Genomic DNA, 25,798 nt, shown 5'->3' on the forward strand with positions numbered 1-25,798 from the left:
TGTAAAGGCCACAGTGCATTAAACAGTACTGAGCATTCAAAAATGGCACTGCGCCTGTGATTGTTATTGCAGAGCACACACATTTGCTTCTCATGCCTGTCATTTCCATATGCAGATTATTTTATATATTTTATAAGCCGTCTACACTGAGTTTTAGAGATGTAGATTTGATTTGGTGCTTGCAAAGGTGAAATGATCTGTATTTCTAAACATTTCCTTGTGATGTCCAGAGCATAAACATAATACAATCATATTTTATTTTATTGTATCAGATTTTTTTGGATGGAGTTTCCCTTTAAAAGAGGAACAGACAGGTGCTTATTAAAAGGCTAGCCATGAAAGAAAAGGAAGTGCTATGTGAAGAACATGTCACACATCTGAATTTCAAAAGCAGGGCAATTTAGACCACATGGTAGAATTTATCTTAACATTATAAATAAATAACACTTCTCTTTTGGTTTCCTAATTAGGAATGGGACTATTATTTTGCAGTAATCACACTTGATTTAGACATTTTCTCATTTTACTAAGATGACGTTTATATTGCATTTTCATTTTTATAATAGTTCCCCTTTAAAGGGGTTGTTCACCTTTGAGTTAACATTTTGTGTCCGTTTTGGACCAGTATATATATCTGGGTAAGCAGTTCAACCAAGTTAGTGCTCAGTGTGTGTGATGTGACTGTATTAGGACAAATCTTTTGACTTAATCAGGTTTATTCATCACTGTCCAGTTACTGTATCTATGCTTGCTGCATTATGTTCCCCCCACTATAAAATCTAAGGATATCATAACCCCCAATTGCTCCATAATCACTGTGTATAAGGTTATCATTTACAGGCTACATTTCTGTAATCAATGACTACAATCATTTTAGTGAATTTGTCTGCAGAAAACTTGCATAACGCATTAAAGTCAATAGGCTAGGCGATAAATTGTTTTTTGAGACGCAACTTTTTTTTCTCACTCCAAATGGGCGGTTTTTCTTGTACTGACTATTTTGTCTTGCCGACATTTTTGTCCAAATGCATTAAAGCCAATGGGGGCTTTATTCTTGCCGCGACTTTTTTTTGTCGCCGTTTTGTGAAAAGATTTACAGATAGTGAAATGCGCAAACCCATGCCTGGTGAGAAAATTCACTCTTCACCATTTGTAAGACATAGATTTTTCATTAGCTTGTATATCTATCCGTTTTTTATTAATAAAGCATATTGCTCCCATAAGACAAGGTTATAAGGATGACAATTTCTCAGGGTAGCAAAAGGCTGCCTGCTGGAAGACTTATTTGCTAGCCTGGAGGAAATTTTTATAAACAAACTTCCCATGTTCTTAGCATTAAAACTTAATACATGAAAGCACCATAACACTATCTACACTAGAGAAATGTCCCTTCTGGGGTTTTGGGTGGGAGAACAGGTAATGGGGATGCTACTTAATGACCCACGGTGGTCCTGAGCATCTGTATTAAAAATGTCTTCTTTTTGTCTCATTTTATGGCTATTCTGCCAATTATAAAAAAAGCCTATCAGAACGTGGAAGTGACATCATCATTAACAATTATAGGTATGACAAAACTTTTCATTTTATTCTGTATATCTGTCTGTAAGGCCACTCTCTGTGTTTTCTTTTTAACTCCGCATATGAAATAAAAGGCATTTTTGCCCAGGTAACCAGTAAAAGCTACTTTTTGATTGGTTGCTATAGGCCATTATAACTGTAACCAGCGTCAAGCTGAGGGTCCAAGGCTCCCGGTTTCCTACAGACCCAGTCCAACCCTGATTGTAGGAAACTTTGCCCTTATATTACATAACCCCCATAATATCTTAAAGGGATACTGTCATGGAAAAAAAATCAAAATGAATCAGTTAATAGTGCTGCTCCAGCAGAATTCTGCACTGAAATCCATTTCTCAAAAGAGCAAACAGATTTTTTTATATTCACATAGACATATTGTCAATTTCCCAGCTGCCCCAAGTCATGTGACTTGTGCTCTGATAAACTTCAATCACTCTTTACTGCTGTACTGCAAGTTGGAGTGATATCACCCCCCTCCCTTTTTCCCCCCAGCAGCCAAACAAAAGAACAATGGGAAGGTAACCAGATAGCAGCTCCCTAACACAAGATAACAGCTGCCTGGTAGCTCTAAGAACAGCACTCAATAGTAAAAACCCATGTCCCACTGAGACATTGAGAAGGGAAAAACAGCAGCCTGCCAGAAAGCATTTCTCTCCTAAAGTGCAGGCACAAGTCACATGACTTGGGGCAGCTGGGAAATTGACAATATGTCTAGCCCCATGTCAGATTTCAAAATTGAATATAAAAAAATCTGTTTGCTCTTTTGAGAAATGGATTTCAGTGCAGAATTCTGCTGGAGTAGCACTATTTTTTGAAAAAAACATGTTTTCCGATGACAGGATCCCTTTAATGTGAAACTTTTTGGGGGCAGCTGTTATTTAACCCATATTTACCTAGCCTACTGTTACACGTGAGTCAGTCTCTCTGTCACTCATAATCATGTTTTTCCCCCAACAGCGTTTCTAACCTGTGCCATATCTCGCTATAATCGTAAGATGGTAACGTGCGTTGGGCTATTCTTGTATTCCTTTTTCTCCTTTGGATGCACATTTATCCCCCAGCAGGTAACTACTGTATATACTCGAGTATAAGCCGTCCCGAGTATAAGCCGAGGTACCTAATTTTACCTCCAAAAACTGGGAAAGCTTATTGACTCGAGTATAAGCTGAGGGTGAGAAATGCAGCAGCTTCTGGTAAGTTCCAATCAAAAAATTGAGGGTTTCTGCTCCCATTGGAGGTGCTGGCGTCTCGTTTTTGGATGCCGGCGACCATTCTTGGACGCCGGCGACTATTCTTAGGCGCCTGGCGACTATTCTTAGACGCGGTGACCGATTTTGCGCTTGACCCGAGTATAAGCCGAGGTAGAGTTTTTCAGCATATTTTGGGGACTGAAAAACTCGACTTATACTCGAGTATATACGGTATGTGCTTATTTGCTATTCATTCAACTTACTTTACTTTCTGTAAATTTCACAAATGTTTTCTACCATTTTAACATTATTTTGACAAATCCTCCCCTTACCACCTGCCTTAAGCACGGGGGAGTCAGAAGCTCCCCTGACTGAGCCATTCAGGAGCAGAGTTAGCTGATGTAAAGTTAAGGTTTAGATAGAATTGACCCCACTTGACTTATTTGCATAAGTCTGAATCTTGTTATTCAGTGTGACTCTTAATAAAGTGCTCAATTTGTTTTTTATCTTTCCCAACTCTAGGGTTTCTGGCTCTTCACGATCACGCGACTATTTGTGGCTGCAATGGCAGAAAGCTGCTTAGCCACGGTTCCTTTAGTGATTGCTGATCTTTTCCATCCTGAGAAGAGGACGTGCTAGGTTTATATACCTGCAGTAAAGCATTTTGCTGGTAAGTAGTAGATTATACCCGATATGCAATATGTTGGCGCTATATAAATACGTTAATAATAATAATATTAGGTGTTTATATGTTGCAAACTCATTTTACCACTGAATTCCTAAAGTCTCCTCTCATGAATGCATGTGAGGCCTTTACCTCATCCACTGATTTAAATAATTACAATATACATTGATACTTATTCCTGTATAATTTGCTGTCCTTCTATTACAGTGTGTTTGCTCGCGTCTATGGAACAACAATACTTGATTTGGCGTCTCAACACTGGCGTTATGTAAAACAAAAAAAGTTGCATTTTTTCAAACTAAGGAAGTTCAATATGTATAGTAGGGAATATTATATAATGGGTTTCAGTTTTGTAGTATATTGAAATATATGATATAAAAATCACAGTTTATAGCACAGCTTCTGTAAATGGAAAAATGTTTCTCATCCTGGGCAATAAAGTTTATTTAACTACTAAAGCCACTAAAACAAAACAGAAACATGGCACCCCTTATGGACTAATGGTCTAATTTAATGGCAGTACATAGTTAAATATAAGCCGAGAAAGTAACTCTACAACCATCTATATGGTATGACCCAGGGATAATTCTGTTATTCTAGTGCTTGATATGGATTGTAAGTGTTTACTAACAAGTGTATTCATTCTAATATAGACAACTCCAGCACTTGGCTTGTTTGGTCTGGTGCTGGCCATAATAATCATGAAGGAACCTGAAGGCATGGATGAAGAGGAAGATGAAGATGCCAATCTTGAATTAGACTGTTCCTGCTTTTCTGACCTAAAGAAATTGCTGACCAAGTAGGTGTCTCTTCACATTAAATAAAGTATCAAAACTTTAACTTGATAGAAATAACTTAAAGTTAACTATAAAAAAAACCTGTTGGTCACTAACGTGAACTCTCCTCTTTCAGTTGTAGCTTTCTCACCTTCACAGCTGGCGTTTTATGCTATGCTTTTGTATATGGTGCAAACATTTCATGGGTCAACAAATTATTTAAAGAAACCCGGAAAGAGCTACATATCAAGACAACTTGTTTGACCACAGGCTGCAACTATGACAACAAGTAAATTCTGCTCTTATTAAGTAAAGTTAGATGTTTTATTGTGTATCCCATTACCTACAGTGAACTATTTCCAACTCTTGTACAGACATACAGACTATGCAGCAACATAGGGGACCCTTACAGCCTGGGGAAGTTGCCTATCAGGTGTCTAGTAAAGGAGCCCTGTGTAAATATGTCACTGCCACTGGTTCATTTTTTCCCTTTAACCCAGAAAACCTGGCAATTTGTCCTAGATTATTGACCAATAACTTGTAAAGTTGCAAAGCATTATGATATATGTCTAAGATCCCCCCTTCATGTAAGATACCTGTATCAGTAGTACTATTCAGATTTTCTAAACAGGCAAAATAACTTGGTAATGACCAGTGGTTTAGGCCAGGGTTGATACAAGTAGTGATGGGCTAATCTGACCTGTTTAAATCTGACCTGCCGAAATGCGTTGAAGTCTATGGGCAAAAATGTTTTGTTTATTTTTTACGAGATACTTTTTCACTAGATACAAGACTTTAGCAGTAACATATTTTATATACATTGAAAACCGATAACTGAGGTTGATTTGAAAGTTAAACAAAACCTTACAGTTTTCTGCATTGCTGATTTGCCAAAAAATTACTCTGGTTAATGTTCTCTTTTTTTTATGTTCTTTTTGTTTTCCTAGCATGTTCTATGGAGTCATCAATTGTGCAACAAATCTAATAGGCCTTATTATTGGCACAGAATTCAGCAAGCGTTATAAGAAGAGTCATCCTGAAGCAGATGCAGTATTGTGTGGAATAGGGCTCATCCTCTGTGCCCCCATCTTAATGCTCTTTATAGTTTTACCAAAGATCAACTTTGCCATTGCCTATGTGAGTATTATCAGTCTGTTCTTTGTGGCTATAGAATTAGAGGACCTAATATATAACAATGAACATGGATTTCTCCTGTTATGAATATTCTGCCATTTATAAGAAATTAGCTTATATTAATTGTCAATTTTTCTTACTCTTCATTTTTTCAGGCTTTCATTGCCATCGCTGTAGTATTTGAAGCTATATGCCAAGTCCCGAAACTTAAAATGCAACTGGTAGCGTAAACTTTACTGTACTATATTTTACCTTCAAACTATTTATCCCGGTCATTTTTTTTCTTGTTCCTTATTTCCTATAGAAATGAATTAAGGGCTCTGTAGCTCCTGTAATGTGTCTTTTTGGCCTTTAAGTGCTTCTGAAAATAATCAATGGTAGATGATCCTAACACTTTGTCTTCTCTCTCCAGGACTGAGTGAGTCCAAAACGACGTAAGACAACCAATGTTATGGAGCTATTCTAAACTACGGTAAGCTGTTCGGAATTATCGGGCCTTTATTATTAATTGAAAAGGTAAGTAGCGTCTGTTATCCTTTCTATTGTAGGGTCTAGTGAATAGGACATTTTCAAATTCTGTTGTTAGATTTAGTTCGCACCTAATCTGCAGTGAAATCTTATTTCTGCCAGGTCTCTGAAGCATTAATGAAGATCTTTCCTAAAACCACTAAGCCGAAGAGTATGCAGTTTGCTATGACAATTATGCCAGTAGTGGCAGTGATAGGAGCGGTATTTTTCTTTATTGCGGCATATCGTATAAAGAAGAAGAAAAAAAAGAAGATGGCAGAGATGCCAACAGCTATCATCATCCAGAAATAACCAGGTACTTTGGGGTGTCGTAAAACAGAGGGGTGCTATGATGAGTTCTGGTTAATTCATATTATTTTGATTTCTGTATGGCAGGGCCCATGTAATAAAATAAATGTAATATGTGTCCATTTATTTTGATGTAAAAGTAAACGAAATTTCATTCTCCCTGCAAGCATACTTCAATCTTCACCACTTGCGGAAACCCATCAAAACCTCTCTATAATTCATCAGTCTATAACTAAGACCGAGACCTTGATTCTGACTGTTCAAAAATTACGCACATCATGAAAGTATAGAGACAACTGCACAATCCCAGCTTTAATCATATGGATTTCATGCACATAGAACTAGTGGCATAAAACACTACATATCTATATAGGAATGTTTTCCTGGCACAGAACTTAGCTGAAACTATGATTGGAGATGTAGTCCCATTCATTAGAAGTAAAGGGTTAGGGTGATGAGGGTATTTAAGCTATCCAGAACTCCCAGAGGGCATCCTTGAGAAAGTACACAGTGCAAAACGCTTAGAGTCCCGCTGGAAGATTAGGTGTGGTCAGGGCCACCATTAAAAATCACAGGGCCCGTACAACAAAATTTTTGGTTAAAAAAAAAATTGGGGCCCTAAAGAATATTTTTTAAAAAACATTGCACCCAGGGCCCCCCTTACAGTTAAAAGACCACACAGATATCAGCTGTAAAAAAGGTAACCCCCCACACACAAGTTATAAAAAGCTATTGGGGACCACGGTCCCCCTATAAGTTAAAAACCAAAAGAACATTTTTTAAAAAAACACTGGTGGCAGGGGCCTATGGAGTATTAAAATAACACATTGGTGGCCAGGGGATTAAAAAAAATAAAAAAGAAACACATTGGTGTTCAGAGGAATTGAACTCGTGGCTTCAGAACTTCAACTTCACCTCCTTTTGTGACTTTGGGTCTTTACATCGCTTCAGGACTTGAATTACGGCTGTTCTTCTGACTTAGGGTCTTTTCGGCTCTTTGGGACTTTGACTTCGGCTATTTTGTGGCTTCGGTTTTTTCGAAAACTTCAACGCTGCCGGGCCCCCCTTCAGGCCCGGGCCTGGTTCACTTGTAACACCTGTGCCCCCTTGATGGCAGCCCTGGGTTTGGTGACACAGGACACGGCGTTTGTGTGGCATAATACCATACCGCGCACAACAGGGAACTAAGAAGTGGAGCTTCAACATTTTAAATTTCAACTTGTAGTCTCCAGGCGAGAGCAAGATTTTTATATAGATAAATTCTTAATTATTTACAGGAGGTTCTTAGTGCTATATTAAACTGCAAAAAGGTGGATTTAGAAGGGGAATTCTGAGAAAGTTGGGATTATGCAAATATTTATACCGTATATACTCGAGTATAAGCCGAGTTTTTCAGCATCCAAAATGTGCTGAAAAAGTCTATCTCGGCTTATACTCGGGTAAGTGGGCAGTAGCTGAGATTGCAGTCACTTTTAATCATTCCTATACCAACAGTTCACTTGGGGAGAGACTGCAATATATCCCACAATGCCCTCTGTTGGTTATATGAAAGAATAACAGTGACTGCAAAATGACAGTGCCATCTGTTGGTTATATGAAAGAATAACAGTGCGCCCTCTGTTCGTTATATGAAAGAATAACAGTGCGCCCTGTGTTGGTTATATGAAAGAATAACAGTGACTGCAATATCACACAGCGCCCTCTGTTGGTTATATGAAAGAATAACAGTGTGCCCTCTGTTGGTTATATGAAAGAATAACAGTGACTGCAATATAACACAGCGCCATCTGTTGGTTATATGAAAGAATAACAGTGACTGCAATATCACACAGCGCCATCTGTTGGTTATATGAAAGAATAACAGTGACTGCAATATCACACAGCGCCCTCTGTTGGTTATATGAAAGAATAACAGTGACTGCAATATCACACAGCGCCCTCTGTTGGTTATATTAAAAACTAACAGTGATGGCAATATCACACAGCACCCTCTGCAAATGGTAGTGGGACAGTGGGACAATGCACACAGTAATCCATTTGGCAATTCTCTGTCACCATCAACTTTGCAAAGAAGTCTAGTTGATCGCTGGGGGGGGTCACTTTGGCAGAATGTACGCTGCTGGGAGACAGGGCTGTAGTTGTGTCTAGGCTTATACTAGAGTCAATACGTTTTCCCAGTTTTCATAGGTAAAATTAGGTACCTCGGCTTATACTCGGGTCAGCTTATACTCGAGTATATACGGTACATCACCAGTGTAGACCATGCACAGAACTGTCTTGAATTTGTATATTTTCTCTTTTTATATTTATACATGTATTTTTATACATCCAATTGTATATAAATAAAGATATATTTTTGAATTAATTCCTAGTTATGTTTTTTCTATATTCTATTTTGTATTTATATTGTATATATTTATCATGCACACAGTATATATGTCTGTATGTAAATGTAATATATGCACTATTATATTATACTATTATTATTGATAAAGGAGTCAACAATAAATGTTTTTAACCCTTTAAGTGCTACCAGAATTTGGCATTTTGGTTACTGGAAAATACCAGACGTTTTCAAAACATTTTGTGCTCTCTCGCTTTAGGGGCATCTTCTGAGGGAAACCTTTAGTTTACATAAAAAAACTATACCTGAGCTTTCTAAATCTGCCTGAGATTTCATGTATTACCACCCCTGCAAAAAGATTTATAGTGCTAAATACCAAGAAAATAAAAATTATTTTCATAATTATATAAATTTATACCAAAAAATATTTCATTTTACGCAACTGATTTGGAAAGCATCATGTCTCTCAACCGTGCCAGATATGTATTGATTTAGGGAGATTTGGCAGTATATTACCAATTTTTCAAAGGCAGAAAACGGCGCGGCTCCGGATGCGAATGCGCGCCTTGCGGCTCCTGGCGCATATGTGTGACTCCATGTGGCTCTGTGTGCGCATGCATGCTCTGCGGTTCTATGCGCACATGCGCGTGCGTCACAGATAGGGGACAGGGGGTCTGGAGGGGGCCCTGGACAGCAATCCCGGTGGGCCCTGGGCCCCCCAGTCCAAACCTGTTTACCAGACAACCATTTTTTTAAAAGTACACATTCTGCTGATTCCAAAATTGGTAACTATGTCTCTCTACTCCTAACTATCAAACATCAAAGCTTGTCAGAACGTTATTGGGTGCTGTTTGTCCCAAATCCATTCTGTATACAAAATTATCCCTAGCACAGAGAATGAATGTCTCTCATGGTATATAAGTATTTGTGACCATATACAAAGATAAAAAATGAACAAAAGACTTATTTCTATTAAAGAATGCGAACAAAATCTGGTTAGTGCACAAAAGGATGTCATTATATTACAAATAAAATGGATGGTGAAGCAGAGCACACTCCTCAGTGTAATCAAGGACGCCCGGTGCTCAGGGTAGAGGGCTCGGCAACCCCCTCGGTAAAGGCTTCCAAAAAGGTACACTGGCACACAGGGCAATTGAAAAAGCAGGGTTACCCCTTGCTACTTTTATTTAAGCGGACGTGCGACGTTTCGGGGTTCCTTTCATGTATGCTTGAGAAAGGGGTAGGAACCCCGAAACGTCGCACGTCCGCTTAAATAAAAGTAGCAAGGGGTAACCCTGCTTTTTCAATTGCCCTGTGTGCCATTATATTACAAATGCCATTCTGTGCATTTTAACAATCAATCTGTCTCACAAATGTATAACATCCATGTAACAGACACACTTTTGTGTAGACAAGGTAGGTTTGTTCTAACGAAATTCCACCATCTGTTTCTGCTCTCTCTCGTGATTAGGCCACATCAGTCTGACCAATGTAATATGCAAAATCGAAGTAGGATGGAGCACACAAAATAGCAGCTTTTACTGCAAAAGATTTATTTAGCACTTTTGTGTAGAGCCAGAATTAATTATGCTAAAAAAAACTTGGACATAATATATAATAGTGTAACTAACTAGTGCATGCCAAGCAAGATTTGAATGACAAAATAGATATTTGTGACTGAAAGCGTGTACAGGATTCATTCTTTCCACAAAATGAAAGCTCAGTTAAACAGATAAAATATCCATTCTGTGAAGCAGCAAAAAAAAAAAGCACCCTGAATATGATTGGCAGGGGTCCACTGAACAGTTTGATGCCCATTGTGCAAAGTATCTGGCATTTAGAGACACCAATATGAAGTTAGCGCATCCAAATCGTCCAGGACTTTACTTCAGCTACTGAAAAACACATTTACTGCATTTTTTGTGGGGTAACACAGAAATATATGTTTACCCCCTAAACCATATATTCTTGGAAAGTACACATTCTAAAAAATCTAAAATGGGTACCTATGCCAAACTTCGGAGTCGCAAGGCTTTAGTGAATTGTATCATTATGTGCCAAGTAAAAGCACCCTAAATTTGATTGCCAGGGGTCCTCCAAACAGTTTGGTGCCCATTGTGCATAGGATTACCAAAGTATCTGGCATTTAGAGGCCCCAAAATGAAGTTAGCGCATAAATAGACAAATAGTCCTGTGGGTAACTTCAGCTAATGAAAAATCAACACATTGACTGCATTTTTCGTGGGGTAAAAACACAGAAATATATGTTTACCCCCCCAAACCCATATATTTTTGGAAAGTAAACATTCTACCGAATCTAAAATAGGTACCCATGCCTTTCTGCTTCAAACTACTGAGTCACAAGGCTTTCCCAAAATTGGTGGTTTTGGTGAAATACCTGTAAATTGTCTCAAAGCTTCAACTTTCCAGCATTGTATCATCCATGTATCATTATCAGCATAAAGCATCCTAAATATGAATGTCAGGGGTCTACTAAACAGTTTGATGCCCAATATGCATAGATTTCCCAAACTATGTGGCATACAGAGACCCCCAAATCCAAATAGTGTATATGAATTCTCATGTATGACACTCTGGCTACTACCATATAAGCAACCAGTATGTGTATTATGTGCCATACCCACCTAACAGTATGGAAACTCTACAAAAACATATATTTTCAGAAAGTACACATTCCGATGACTATAAAATGGGTAAATATGTCTTTCTACTGCAAACTACCAAACTGCAAAGCTATGCCAAACATAAAGCTTTATATGAAATTTCTGAAAATCATAACACAGCTTGCATTTTACCCCATTGTATACCTCCCATTTTGTAACGTACCAACAAAGCAAATCCTAAATATGAACACCAGAGGTCTACTGAACAGCTTGATGCCTGATATGCATAGATAAACCAAACTATGTCATGCACAGAGACCCCCAATATGGATATATAGCATACACAGTTTCCATGGGCAAAATTAAGTAACAAAGAACAGAGTGAAATACAATAAGATCACTAAAATACAACAAAACCACAAAAACCAACAAAACCACAAAAACCAATGTTTTTTTTTCCTCTATTACTGTAATCAGCAGTCAGAATTCCAGTTTGAATATTTTAGCATGGCCAAATAGGTTTTACGGACTGAAATAAGCTAACAACACCTACGCAAAGCTGAAAATGCAATAAAATAGCTAAACATGCAATAAAACGGCTAAAAATGCACCGAAATCACAGAAATTGCAATATAATCACCGAAATAACAAGCAAAAGGTTTTGTGCAGTGCAATACAATATTGCCAATGGCAATAAACCAGTTTTTCTGGCAAAAAAAAGACAAAATAATGTAAGTGTGTATTGGCAAATTGTGTGTTGTGTGCAAGCATGTGAGTGCTGTGAATATGTGTGACCCCTGATCCCCCAAAATCGTATGTGTGTGTGAATGTAAGTGTGTATTGATAAAATAAGTGTGTGTTTTTTTTTGTGTTTGGGGTGGGCACTAACCTGGGGTGGCAGGCTCAGGATCATCCCGAGGGTGCAGTCAGCAGCATTGCTCGAGCCTGCTGCTGACTTTGGGGTCCCTGGGCAATTGCGCCTCAGGGGCCACTTGTTCCCAAACTAGGCTTTTTGCCTAGGGGCTGGGGAATGAGTAGTAATGGAGTGATCGGCTTTACAAGCCACTCCTCTGTTCCAAAACCCTTTAAAGCTGCAGAACATAGATTCTACATTCTGTGGCATTTAAAGGGTTATTAGAGCAATCATTATATAAAATTATAACAAAATATTAATAATAATATATAAATAAAATATATCCCTTCTATCACTTGTATTTTATTGTCATTTCCCTCCTGCTTGCCTCCTCTAATGTAAGTTTTTCTTCTTCTTTTACAGTATTTTCTGTTCCTATGTGCTTCTATCCATTCCTATTTTTTTATTGATCTTTTCTTCATTCTGTTTGTTTCTGCTCTTATTTTCCTAGAACTCTCTATTTCTGCTCTCCCATAACCTCTTTTCCAAGTATCCTATGTTATGTAAAATTCTGAGTCTTTTTGCCACAACCTTCTCGCAATCTTCTAATGTACACTTTAAATTTCAAGAAAATGTTTGCATGTATCCGTTATTATAGCATTTCAATATTATTATTTAAGCAAAACCAACACAGCCCAATTGGCGATATACAAAAAACACCCACCTGTGAATTGCCCACCATTTCTTACTCTGCTCCTTTCTTTAATGACCACTACTTTGAATTTCCATTTAAATTATCTTTTAGCTGACTTAAAATATGGTCAAATTACTGAAATATACCTCATCCTATGGGACCAGAGGGTGTCAGACAGTTTAGGGACGATTATTTAATTTTTCAATGGGTCTTGGGTTGATGGTGGTTGCAATTGTGTGTTATTCAGACTTGCAAGTTAGGGAGCACCTGCTCTGTACGTACTACCAGCCCTATTGTTTTTCTATATGTGCAGAGTGCATCCAGACTCTGGAGCACTAAGGGAGGTGCTTTTGTGCCACTTAGTGCTCTAGCATCCAGGGTCTTAGACCCCCAATGTTTAGCTATTACATCCAATAATGTTTTACTCATGCCTATGCTAAGTATCTATAGTATAGTAGTGTAGTATAGGACTTATACATTTGCATAGCAACAATCTTTTAGAGAAAAGCATGACCAATCAACACATTGCCGTAACTGTAGAGGAAGCAGACTCCATAGTCAGTTTCCTCTATAGTGTTCAAATCCCCCTCCCCGCCAATTTCTTCTTTAAATTGACTGAGCACGAGACAGTGGAGGGGCTGCAGCCAGAAGCAAGCGGGAGTGCCTATGCACATGGGGCCCTATGAAAAATTTTCTGGCGGGGGCCCTGGTGCACTCTTTTTATGCCCCTGCCAATCAATATGCCATAAATAGTTTGTATCAATACTTAAGAGTCCCATTTATCGAATAAACGTGACATTTAACAAAACTTGAATGTGTATATATTTTAAAAAAGTTGAATGCTTCAAATTCATATTCTACTCATCACTTTCAGTGGGTCTGCAAACTTTCAAAAAAATAATGAAAAGATTCTAAAAACTTGGCTTAAATGTTGTCTTGACTTGACCGACATAAACATGCAAGCTTTTAGATGCTGTCATTTTGAATTCCAGATTTTTTTTACATTCCAAGTTTCCAATGGGCTGAATAAATACTAAACATTCATGTTTTTGACACTATAATTCAAATTTGCGAGTTTTAGAGCAAACATTTTTTGTTTGTGGCCAAATCTCAAATTCAGACATAGATAAATTAGCCCCTTATCGTATGTAACCTAAACAGGTAATTAAACCACATAGTACAGGTATGGGATCCATTATCCGTAAAGCTCTGAATTACGGAAAGGTTGTCTCCTATATTATAATCAAATAATCCAAATTTTTGCAAATGATTTTCTTTTTCTCTGTAATCATAAAACAGTAGCTTGTACTTGATCCAAACTAAGATATAATTAGTCCTTATTGGAAGCAGAACCAGCTTATTGGGTTTATTTAATGTTTACATGATTTTCTAGAAGACTAAAGGTGCCCATAGACACAGACGACAGACGATTTTAGTGATGTCCGACCAATCCTTCGAAATTATCGTGCGGTTAGTGGGATTTGAACGATCGTACATCTTGCGATTTTTCGGCCGACATCTGTCAGAAAATTGATCGGCCAGGTTAAAAAATCTTTGTCGGTCCCAGTGCAATCTATATATGTTTGCAGGGACAAGCAGGCAGAGCTACCCTTTGTTTTCCTGGCAAATGGTCTTTTCGAGATAATCGTGGTCTCACGATGACGATCGGATCTTTTTTAAAATCTTTACATCTATGGCTAGCTTTAAGGCAGAGACACACGATCGATAAATCGCCTCTTCCTTGGGGTGACTAATCTCCCTGAACTCCCCGATGGCACTCGGAGCACTTCGTTTAATGTAGGCGCCCAAAGTTTCCTCGTAAGGCAACTTTAAGATACTTCGGAAAACAAAGCACACCGATTGTTATTCCGCCAACGTTTTACATTCTAGCCAGCTGGAGGCAGTTCGGGGAGATCAGTCACCCCGAAGAAGAGGAGATTTGTCGCTGGGTGACTAATCTCCCCGAATCTGAGCGTGTGTCTCTGCCCTTAAGGTATGAAGATCCAAATTACGGAAAGATCTGGATAACAGGTGCCATACCTGTACTGAAATGAGGGAAGAGTGTAGAGATGTATAAATAATATACATCACATGACTGACCTCTGTAGCCAGGTTTTGATTGGCTCCATTCTCCAGCAGAAACTTTACCACAGGAAGATGGTTCTCCTGAGCTGCCATGTACAGGGGGGTGAAGCCTTTCTGTGTTTAGGGAAGGAACACAATTAAGAGCCATCACATATCCCAATTGGAATTCCCATTGATTCTTAGTCTATATTCTCTTCATAGATAAATACAAATGATTAACAATTGTTAATTTAATCAGTGCTGCGCTTACCTGGGACTGGCTGTTAACGTTGGCCCCGTGATTAACAAGTTCCCCCACCACGTCTTCCTGACCTGCCAGGGCCGCAATGTGCAACGCTGTGTTCCCCTTCTGTCATGTCAGGAGGAAAGAGAAAGACAGGGACTGAGTAAAATCTGCCAAACAGACATTGGCAGTTGAAAACAATGAAGCAGGAGTCAGTTCTCCACTAAATCAGTTAGAATTGGGACCCCCCCCCCCCAGTGCAGAGAATATAAACAGCCAGACACCAGCTAGATAATGATTTTGATAAAAATAATTAAAAAAACTATAAAAAAAATAAATGATGAAGACCAATCGAAAAGTTACTTTGATTTGGCCATTCTATAACATACTGGAAATTGACTTAAAGGTGATCCACCCCTTTAAAAAACGTGAACAAAGTTCTGTAGAAGAACAGAAGTGGTGCACTTAACAGAGACAGATAGAGATAGAGACAGACAGACAGATGATAGATAGATAGATAGATAGATAGATAGATAGATAGATAGATAGATAGATAGATAGATAGATAGATAGATAGAGATAGATGATAGATAGATCGATAGATAGATAGATAGATAGATAGATAGATAGATAGATAGATAGATAGATAGATAGATAGATAGATAGATAGATAGATGATAGAAAGATAGATAAATAGATGATAGATAGATAGATAGATAGATAGATAGATAGATAGATAGATAGATAGATAATATATATACATATACAGTATAGAGATAGATAGATACATAGATAGATGATGGATGATAGATAGACAGACAGATAGATGCTAGATGCTAAATAGATAGATAGTAGTCGGAAGACAGGGAGATAAGTATCGAGAGATAGATATAGATAGATCATATATCAGGATAGTAATAGATGGATAGATATCTATAAATAGATTGCTAGATGGTAGATAGATGCCAGAGAGATAGTGTGAGATAGGAATAGATAGTTGACAGAGAGATAGGATAGTAATAGAGGTATAGATATAACTAGGTAGATAGAGACAGATAGATTAATAGTAGACAGATAGGGAGAGATAGAGAGATTGATAAATAGATAGTGATGGGCGAATTTGCGGCGTTTCGCTTCGCTGAAAAATTTGCGAATTTTGCATGAAATTCCCGAAACGGCGAAAAATTCGCAAAACGGCCGTTGTTTTGACGCCGGCGCCCGTTTTTTACGCCGGCGTCCATTTTTCCGAAGAAAAAAATTTTGCCGCGAATTTTCGCGGGCGTTTCGCGAATTTATTCGCTGGCAGCAAAACGCGCAAATTCGCCGCGAATCCGCGCCTGGCGAATAAATTCGCCCATCACTATACATAGATAGATAGATAGATAGATAGCAGGGAAATAAGTATCTAGAGATAGAAGATAAAGAGATAGATAGCAACAGATATATATAGATAGATAGATGACAGGGAGATAGATAAATAGTCAGAGATTGATAGATAAAAAAGATAGATAAATAGTGAGAGATAGAGACCGATAGATATAAATAGATTATAGAGAGATAGAAGGATAGTGATAGATAGATATAGATCCACTGACAGACGGTAGATGATAGATAGATATGGCTAAATCAATTGATAGATAAGTGATGGATAGAAGGATATATAGATAGATGATAAAAGAATAGATAGAGGTAGATAGATATAGAGAGATAGATTTGTGCAGAAGGTAGTACAGTGAGAATGAGCAGCTTGTGATACCTGAATGGTGTAGAACATTCTATGTGGGGGAAATAATGGAGATAAAGTGGAGGCCATTGAATTATTTAAAAGTGATGTATACAAAGGACACAATAGTCATAGTCTTTTAAATAAAATGATAGCTTAAGTGGATATGGATTTCCATGTTAAAATTTGGTGCATTACAGGTATCAAACCTGCAATGTGACCTGACTCCCCTTGTATTCCACTTTAGTGCTACACTCGAGTTTAGCGGCCTTTCTAATAGTAAAGCAGTGCTAGCAATTCCAATACTGAACTGATACACAGTATAGAATTATCCTCTATCAGGCCAATCTGACCCTGGTTGTACTAGGGCATCTTTCCCCGTAGGGTAGGTAAAATTACTTTTCAACCAGTCAGAATATAGCATTTCTGTAAAGCCAAAATGGGTTGGAATGTGAACTTATAATTACATTTCTCTCCCATCAGAGATTGACAGGCAGCAAGGACATAAGTTAAGGGCTACTCCTATAATTTTCCCTATGTGTGTGTAGTACTTCTAATGACTTGAGAGCTTGTGAGAAGTTATACATATGGCATCCGGCTGGTGGAGAAATATATATTGCCTGCACTCATTTTGTCCTGCCATCATGGAGTGTTTCATTGCACAAATGTTACAGAATGCTCCTGGAAATAAGTACAATCTTGTTAATGAAGAGCAGAACCAGTGGGTGTTTGGTACTTGTAAAACATTATTGATCTTCCTTCAAAACATTCATCCGATGAAAAAAGTCAGCTCTGCGGAATAGAGGAAATGTGTACCTGCTGGAACCAACAACACCAAGGCCAAAAACTGCCAGTTCTGCCAAGCAAAGAGAACTTTAGCCAACATCTGGGGTCTGCTCATTTTATTAGGCTTTTAGCTAGGAACTGCGGAAGTGTCCAGTCAATTTGTTTTAAATACCAAAGGGTTTAAAGGAGAACTAAAGCTTAATAAAGAATTAGGCTAGAAATGTTGAAAATTATGTTTTGGGCTTCTGTACCAGCCCAAGGCAACCACAGTCCTTTAGCAGTAAAGATCTGTGTCTCCAAAGATGCCCCAGTAGCTCCCCATCTTCTTTTCTGTTGATTCACTGCACATTATCTGTGCTGCTGTCACTTAATGAGCTTAGGGACCCACTCACAATATACAGTACACATAGAATAGAAATAAAAATAATCACAATATAAGGCTGATTAGTAATTAATACAGATAATTACTACATGACAGCACAGAAACCAGAGCAATTAGCATCAGAATTTAATAATCAGCCCTGTAGCATCAGCTTATATTACAGACCAACCTCATTTTCTGCTGGATAATTAATGACAACCCCTAAGCTTAGCTTCTCAACAGCTGCTCAGAGCCCACTGTGCATGTGAGTGTCACAGACACTTTCCAAGATGGTGACCCCCTGTGACAAGTTTGAAGTCCTGGATCATTGCTGCTATTGATAAGATGAAACTTTACACTGGTGTAATAAGTTCAGTATGTAAAATATGCCATTTTTAACCATATTTACAGTTTAGTGCTCCTTTAAATACAGAGTAATCAGACCCTGCTGGGGAGCCAGAAGAAGAAGGGAGCCCCAGAAGACATGGGGGGAGTAATGAAAATATCATTGAGGCAGTAAGGAGGCTTCTTCTCCTCTTACCTTGGTTGTGGTCTCCAGCACAATATCTTTATGTAACAGCTCCGTCACCATTTTGACGTGGCCCTCCTTACTGGAGAGGTGCAAAGCGTTCAGCCCATTCTGCGGGGACAAATGAGTACATTTTGTGCAGAGAAAGGTTAAAATGCTGGAAGACAAAAAGTGATCAGTTATAATATGAACACCATGAATTGACTATAATGGTCAGCTAGCTGCTCACCAAAATGATGTCTAATTCAGAAGGCATGAGGGGGTCATTACTCCAGTGTAACGGCACCCACAGTCGCGGGCATGTTCATAAATGATTAGAAAAGAGCAGTCAAGTATCAAATAGAAGACTAGCCAGCAGGGGCATCTCCTTCATTGCAACCACAGCTGAAAATGTCATTGCCCAACCTAAATAATGATAATTATTAAACTTTATTATTTATTTCTGCAAGACCTGTTGCTTAAATCTTTCAAATGATCTAATAGTTCATCTGTTTAGACACTTTTATAATAAGATCTTTAGTTTTGTTTTTATGTTGGATAATAGCCAAATTCATTGCTTATCATTACTGTGCTGACATGCATAGAATCACATTAATTCACTGCAACATCTTCTCATTCCTTTAATATACTGTAGTGTTCATCCGAAAACTCGTGTCAAAATACTAATAACGATATGAATTTATTATACCTTTATACCGAGTATGCTTCTTGTATGGGCCTTAGCATTCAGTAGAACTGCAGTATCTGCAATGACCACTAGATGGATATTTCTGTTTATCTCACTGGTTAATATTGATTTTAAAAAAATGTTGCTAACTGGCCTGTCTGTATGCTTTGTAGAAGAAAAACATTATGTGGCAGATTTATCAAAGGTCGAGGTGAATTTTCGAATGAAAAAAATTAGAATTTCAAGCTATTTTTTGTGCACTTCGACTAGGGAATATTCCAAATCCGATATCGAATTTAAAAAATGTGAATATCGAAAATTATTATGTACTGTCTCTTTAAAAATTCGGCTTCGATCATTCACCATCTACAACATGCCGAATTGCTGTTTTAGCCTATGGGGGACCTCCTAGAACCTATTCAGAGTCAATTGGTGGACTTTGAAAAATCGAAGTTTTTTTTTGGGAAGAACTTCAAATCGAATTTGATCGAATACGATATTCCTTCTATTCGTACTATTTGATTTGACCCGAATAGGGACCTACTTATTTGAAAACGGACCTATTTGACCAAAAAAACTTTGACTTAATTTCTGTTAGACTTTTTGAATTTGAATTTTGAAGTTTTATCAATTCGAAATTCGACCCTTGATAAATATGCCCCTATATATATATATTAGGGATGCACCAAATCCACTATTTTGGATTCAGCCGAACCCCTGAATCCTTCACGAAAGATTCGTTCAAATACCAAACCGGAATCCTAATTTGCATTTGATTAGGAGTGGGAAGGCGAAAACGTTTTTACTTCCTTGTTTTGTGACAAAAAATCATGCGATTTCCTTCTCGTCCCCTAATTTCCATATGCAAATTCGGATTCTGTTCAGCCGGGCAGAAGGATTTGGCCGAATCTGAATCATGCTGAAAAAGGCTGAATCCGGAACCGAATGCTGGATTCAGCGCATCCCTAATATATATATATATATATATATATATATATATATATATATATATATATATATATATATATATATATATATATATATATATATATATATATATATATATATATATATATATATATGTTACCCCCCAACCGGAGTGCGGACTCTATTAGCAGGTGCCCTTTAAGTTAACTTGTTGTATATTAAAGAATGGCCAGTTCTAAGTAACTTTTCAATTGGTTTTCCCTTTTTATTTTTTTTTTATAGTTTTTTAATTATTTGCTGCCTTCTTCTGACCCTTGTCAGCTTTTAAATGGAGGGGTTCACTGACCCCATATAAAAATGACTAACGTGGCAGGAACAAATTTTTAAAAAATTTTTTTGATGTTACTGGTTCTTTAAGCTTTGTGTCCTTCTATGAGCTCTGTGTACCATTGTATTTTTTGTCTGACTTGCCCTCCCTGTGTGTACATTTGTACTGTGTGTATTCCTCAACAACACTTTACAAATAAAGATAACTCTATTGGTAGCCATTTAAACTTGGGGTGAGGGGGGGTTGCTGTTTCTCTTTAACTACAGTTCTAAAATAAGAGGAATAAAATTGCAAAAGGCAAGATGGAATTGGAGTCTCAGCTGTAAGTGATTGGCTAATTCTCTATTCAAGGATGGTGCCAAAACCATTTTTGTTGGTTCATCATCAGTGAGTGCCTTCAAGGACTCCTCCAAAATTTCTTGAAAGTCCCTGCGCTACAATGATCACGCTTGCAGCAACAACTCTGATTCATTATTCTGGTATTCCTGAATTAATTACCTTTGCACAAAAGGATATGGCATGTATCAACACATCTGGTTTTCACTTAGACAGTTGGTTGAGATTAAACCCTGAATAACATTCCAATCATTTGCAAACATATCTTTGCTTGACCTCTGAGGAAGGAAACACTCCTTCATCTTTAGGGCAGAGACAGGTGCTGCGATTCAGGGAGATTAGTTGCCCGGTGACAAATCTCCTCTTTTTCGGGCGACTAATCTCCCTGAACTGCCTTCCCGCCGGCTAGAATGTAAATTGTGTAGGCGCCATCTCAGGTAATTTTGCCTGGTCATGTGCTTTCAGAAAGAGCCAGCACTTTAGGATGGAACTGCTTTCTGACAGGTTGTTTTCTCCTACTCAATGTAACAGAATGTGTCGCAGTGGGACCTAGATTTTGCTGTTTAGGGCAGAGACAGACGACAAGATTCGGGGAGATTTAGCCTCTCCCCAAACTGCCTCTGTGATGGCTAGAATAGACATCGCCAGCAGGATGGCAGTTGTTTTCCGAAATTGCCCTAAGTTGCCTCGCAAGGAAACTTTGGGCTACTTTGAAAAATGAAGTTCTCTGAGTGCCATGCAAAAAGCTCACATGAATATTAAAATATATTAAAATAGTGATAAATGTGCCTCTTAGTATTCTATACAATAGCCAATTCTAAGCAACTTTTCAATTGGTCTTCATTATTTATTTTTTTCAGTTTTTATTGATTTGCCTTTTTAATATTCTCTCTCTAGCTTTTGAATGGGAGGGTTACTGACCCCATCTGAAAACACATACTCTATAAAGCTACACATTTATTGTTATTGCTACTTGTTATTACTCTACTTTCTATTCAGGCCTCTCCTATTCATATTTCAGTCTCTTATTCAAATCAATGCATGGTTGCTAGGGTAATTTGGACCTTAGCAACCAGATTGCTGAAATGGTAAACGGGAAAGCTGCTGAATAAAAAGCTAAATAACTCGACAAATAATAAAAAATGAAAACCCCAAATGCAAATTGCCTCAGAATATCAGTGTCTACATCATACTAAAAGTTCATTTAAAGGTGAACAACCCCTTTAAATTGAACTCTTTTCTTTTAAATAGACAGTAAACCAAATTTGCGCAATATACTATTTATTTTCATACAGGTTTAGGATCCGTTATCTGGAAACCTGTTATCCAGAGCACTATGAATTACGGATTAGCTCCGATAGACTCCAAATTACTCTAATTTCTAAACATCTAAAATGCAATTCATACTTATTGGAGGCAAAAAAATCCTATTGGGTTTAATATTCAAATTATTTTTAAGAAGACTTTAGATATGGAGATTCATATAAAGGAAAGACCCCCTTATCCGAAAAAACCACTGGTCCCAAGCATTCTGGATAACAGGTCCCATACCTGTACATACAGTAGCTTTCTATAGTGGTTTATCTGCTACATGACTATTCCCAGTAAAGATCTGTGTCTAGCTGCATAGTATGACTTACGAACAAGACAGCTGATTAATTATACAATAAAATAGGATATATTATCATTCACCATCATAAAGGTTAAAGTAAAATGTTTAATTATATAATCTGTTCTCTTCTGACCTCCCTGGATTTCTGCCTTGAATCCCCACAGGATACAGATTCTAGCGTTTCCACTGCACTGCTGAGACTGCCTAATCTGATTAGAGACTGGATCACAGCTAGGGAACCCTCCTGTCTTTTATTTCATGTACTTGAGGTTATATATGAGGTTAGTTTAGTCTGTCTTTGTGAAAATTCAGGATCATTTGTATAAAACCTGATACAGGTATGGGAGCTGTTATTCAAAATGCTTGGGACCTGGAGTTTTCCCAGATAAGGACAGAGACACAAGCTGCGATTCGGGGAGATTAGTCGCCCGGCGACAAATCTCCTCTTCTCCAGGGTGACTAATCTCCCCGAACTGCCTCCCCTGCCGAAGTCGCCCAAAGTTTCCTCATGGGGCAACTTCTGGCGATTTAGGAAAACGAACTGCTCCGAGTGCCATCCCACCGGCGATTTTCATTCTAGATGGCGGGAAGACAGTTCGGGGAGATTAGTCCCCCTGAAGAATAGGAGATTTGTCGCCGGGCGACTAATCTCCCCAAATCGTAGTGTGTGTCACTGCCCTAAGGGTCTTTCCATAATTTGGATTACCATACCTTAAATCTTCTATAAAGTCATTTAAACATGAATTAAACCCAACAGGCGAGTAATTACGGTGCTGCTTTATTATTAAAGGGCTTGTTCACCTTTGAGTTAACTTTTAGTATGATGTAGAGCCGGGCAACCTTTTTTTTGCCCATGAGCTACATTCAAATGTAAAAAGCAACACAAACATGTAAAATGTTCCTGGGGTGCCAAATAAAGGCTTTAATTTTATTTGGTAGCCCTTATTTAAACTGGCAGGCTACAGGAGACTCTCTTTGGCAGTACACCTGGTTTTTATGCAACCAAAACTTGCCTCAAAGCCTGGAATCCAAAAATAATTTCACCTTTAAGGTAGCTTTTAGTATATTATGCAATGGCCAATTTTAAGCTAAAATTCAACTCTTCCAAGCTTTCAAATGGGGGTCACTGGCCCATCTAAAAAACAAATGCTCTGTAAGGCTACAAATTAATAGTTATTGCTACTTTTTATTACTCATCTTTCTATTCAGGCCTCTCCTATTCATATTCCAGTCTCTTGTTCAAACCAGTGCAAGGTTGCTAGGGTAATTTGGATCCTAGCAACCAGATGGCTAAAATTGCATACCGGAGAGCTGCTGAATAAAAAGCTAAATAACTGAAACACCACAAATAATAAAAACCAATTGCAAATTGTCTCAGAATATCACTCTCATCATACCAAAAGCTCATTTAAAAGTGAACAACCACTTTAGGGTTGTGACAAACGGGCAGATTCAGGGAGATTTAGTCGCGACTAATTGCCTATTCTTCTGGGCGACAATCTCTCAATCTCTTGCTGCCTCACGAGGAAACTTCGGAAAACAAAGTACCGAGTGTGCTTTAACGCAGGCGACTTTTCATTTTAGCGGACGGCAAGACATGCAAAGGCAGTTCTGGGAGATTGTCGCCCCGAATCTGCCCGTGTGTCACAACCCTTAAGGGAGATAGCCTTCCCGTAATTCAAAGCTTTCTAGATAAAGGGTTTCCAGATAACAGATCCCATACCTGTATATTAATTTTAACATATGTAACTTCTTTTACCTTGTAGCAGTGGCATAACTACCAGGGGAGCAGAGGGGTGTGTGATTGCACCAGGGCCCGCACCCCTTCAAGGCCCGCCAGTGGTTCACTCCCACATAGCTGGCAAGAAGATTGTCACTACTGTGGCTAATCTATTGGCAATAAAATGTTTCTGTAGCTTTCCTTCTCCTATAAAGGCTTTTTCCATTGGTAGACCAACTGAAAAACCCTTTTCAGACAGGAAGGGCAGAGAACATATAAGGACACAAAAGGGGGGGGGGGAAGAAGTATCACTAGGCACAAATAGACCTAGAAATAGACATTGATACACAGAGACAAGGCTTTTTCCGCATCACATGAATTATACACAGAGGTTTGAAGTCGGCACAGCATTATAAGATGGAACACGGATCAATTTGACATTCATTTACGTCTAAGCTGTCTTTAAAAGAAATGTGGTCACTAAATCAGCTTGACGGACAGTTGGCCAATGCTACTTGGCAAAGTTGCAAAGCTGAGCTGCACCTGAAGAGGCTACACATCCAGGGAAGTCTAGGAAATGCTCAGAGTAACTCAGGGTCAGACTGTACCACGGCTAATGTAATACCTGTGAACATCTCAAAGAGAAATGGAAGCTTAAAAAGTGTCAGGAGATGTAGTAATCTAAAGGTGTTATATATACAACTAGAACAGTGGCATTTCGTTTGCTTATATGAGATAAGCCTGCAAATTTAGTGGCAGTGTAAAGCATTTAGATAACTTGCATTACGTGCATTGAGATAAAAAGTTGAGAGACAGAAAGCTAATATAGGGAATTAGCACAGAGCCTGTGTCTGCGTGCTGTAAGCTGTTACCTAGCAACCAGCTGTTCAGTGCAGTAGGAAGTGACACAGCAGCTAGTGACTGGCTGGCAGGAAGAGGAAGTCATGGAGACTGGCAAAAGAAGAAAGCCTGGCATTGAAAGCTGCATGGTTAACAGAGAAAGAGGCTGGTTGGTCCAGAGAGCTGAGAGGCTACACCAAAAGCATTCATTTGGATCGGGCTGGCACAGGGAAGACACATACTGTGCCTCTGAGCATACAAAGTAGCTGGTAGTCGCACTGTATGACTAAATGTGCTGGACTCGCCTGAAGAGAGCTCTAAAGTATCCAAAGAGGATTTGTGTGAGTATCCTGTTTAAAGGAGCAGTACCCTAAAGAGAACTACAGATAAAAAGACTGTTTATTTTAAGGACAATAACGGAGTTAGCTAGACAGTTAGTTAGTGAGGCCTTATTGCCACTGGTTAGGAGTGCTGCATGTACTAGTTGGCCATTTATTTTAGATAAACCATTATTCCGTTTAACCAATACTGTGTGTTTTATTACTGTATTCCTAGTGGGACCACCCGTAGGTGCATTGCCGGATCCCACTAGGTGGAGGCACTGCGCTAGTAAGTACCAGGTACCCAGTCTCTCCCAATACCATTGTGGGGTGGCTTAGGTTTGTTCAGTGCCATCAGGTAAGCGCCACACGTGGAGTGTAATACCGAATAGGGGTGTCGAAAGGGTTACACTATATATATATATATATATATATATATATATATATATATATATATATATATATATATATATACCTGTAAAAGCTATATATGAATGTTTAGAGCTGCTGCATTGATACAATGGGGAAATAGATGCAAATATTGATCAGAATATGAATAAGAAGCCAAAGTTGTAAGGAATGAGATTGTTAGTGGGTTAGAGTAGAGGTCAGAAGGCACGGTGAGGTCAGGGTAGAATACACGACCTGTG

At 38.4% G+C, this 25,798-nt stretch overlaps 1 protein-coding gene across 15 annotated transcripts in view; it reads right to left on the reverse strand.

The window, feature by feature from the left end:
- Window positions 1-25,798, reverse strand: part of ank1.L (ankyrin 1 L homeolog) — a 187,507-nt gene that overhangs the window by 97,363 nt on the left and 64,346 nt on the right. For 14 of the 15 annotated variants that reach the window (XM_041587082.1, XM_041587076.1, XM_041587075.1 and 11 more), the window contains 3 exons: window positions 18,411-18,509; window positions 15,027-15,125; window positions 14,792-14,890 (listed from right to left, as the gene is read on the reverse strand). In XM_041587082.1, the coding sequence (XP_041443016.1) occupies window positions 14,792-14,890; window positions 15,027-15,125; window positions 18,411-18,509 (297 nt within the window). Of the gene's footprint in view, window positions 1-14,791; window positions 14,891-15,026; window positions 15,126-18,410; window positions 18,510-18,627; window positions 18,804-25,798 lie in introns of all 15 variants that reach the window. The other variant, XM_041587081.1, reaches the window with a different exon arrangement.

Source organism: Xenopus laevis, chromosome 3L (genome assembly GCF_017654675.1).
Source record: "Xenopus laevis strain J_2021 chromosome 3L, Xenopus_laevis_v10.1, whole genome shotgun sequence".
Taxonomy (NCBI): domain Eukaryota; kingdom Metazoa; phylum Chordata; class Amphibia; order Anura; family Pipidae; genus Xenopus; species Xenopus laevis.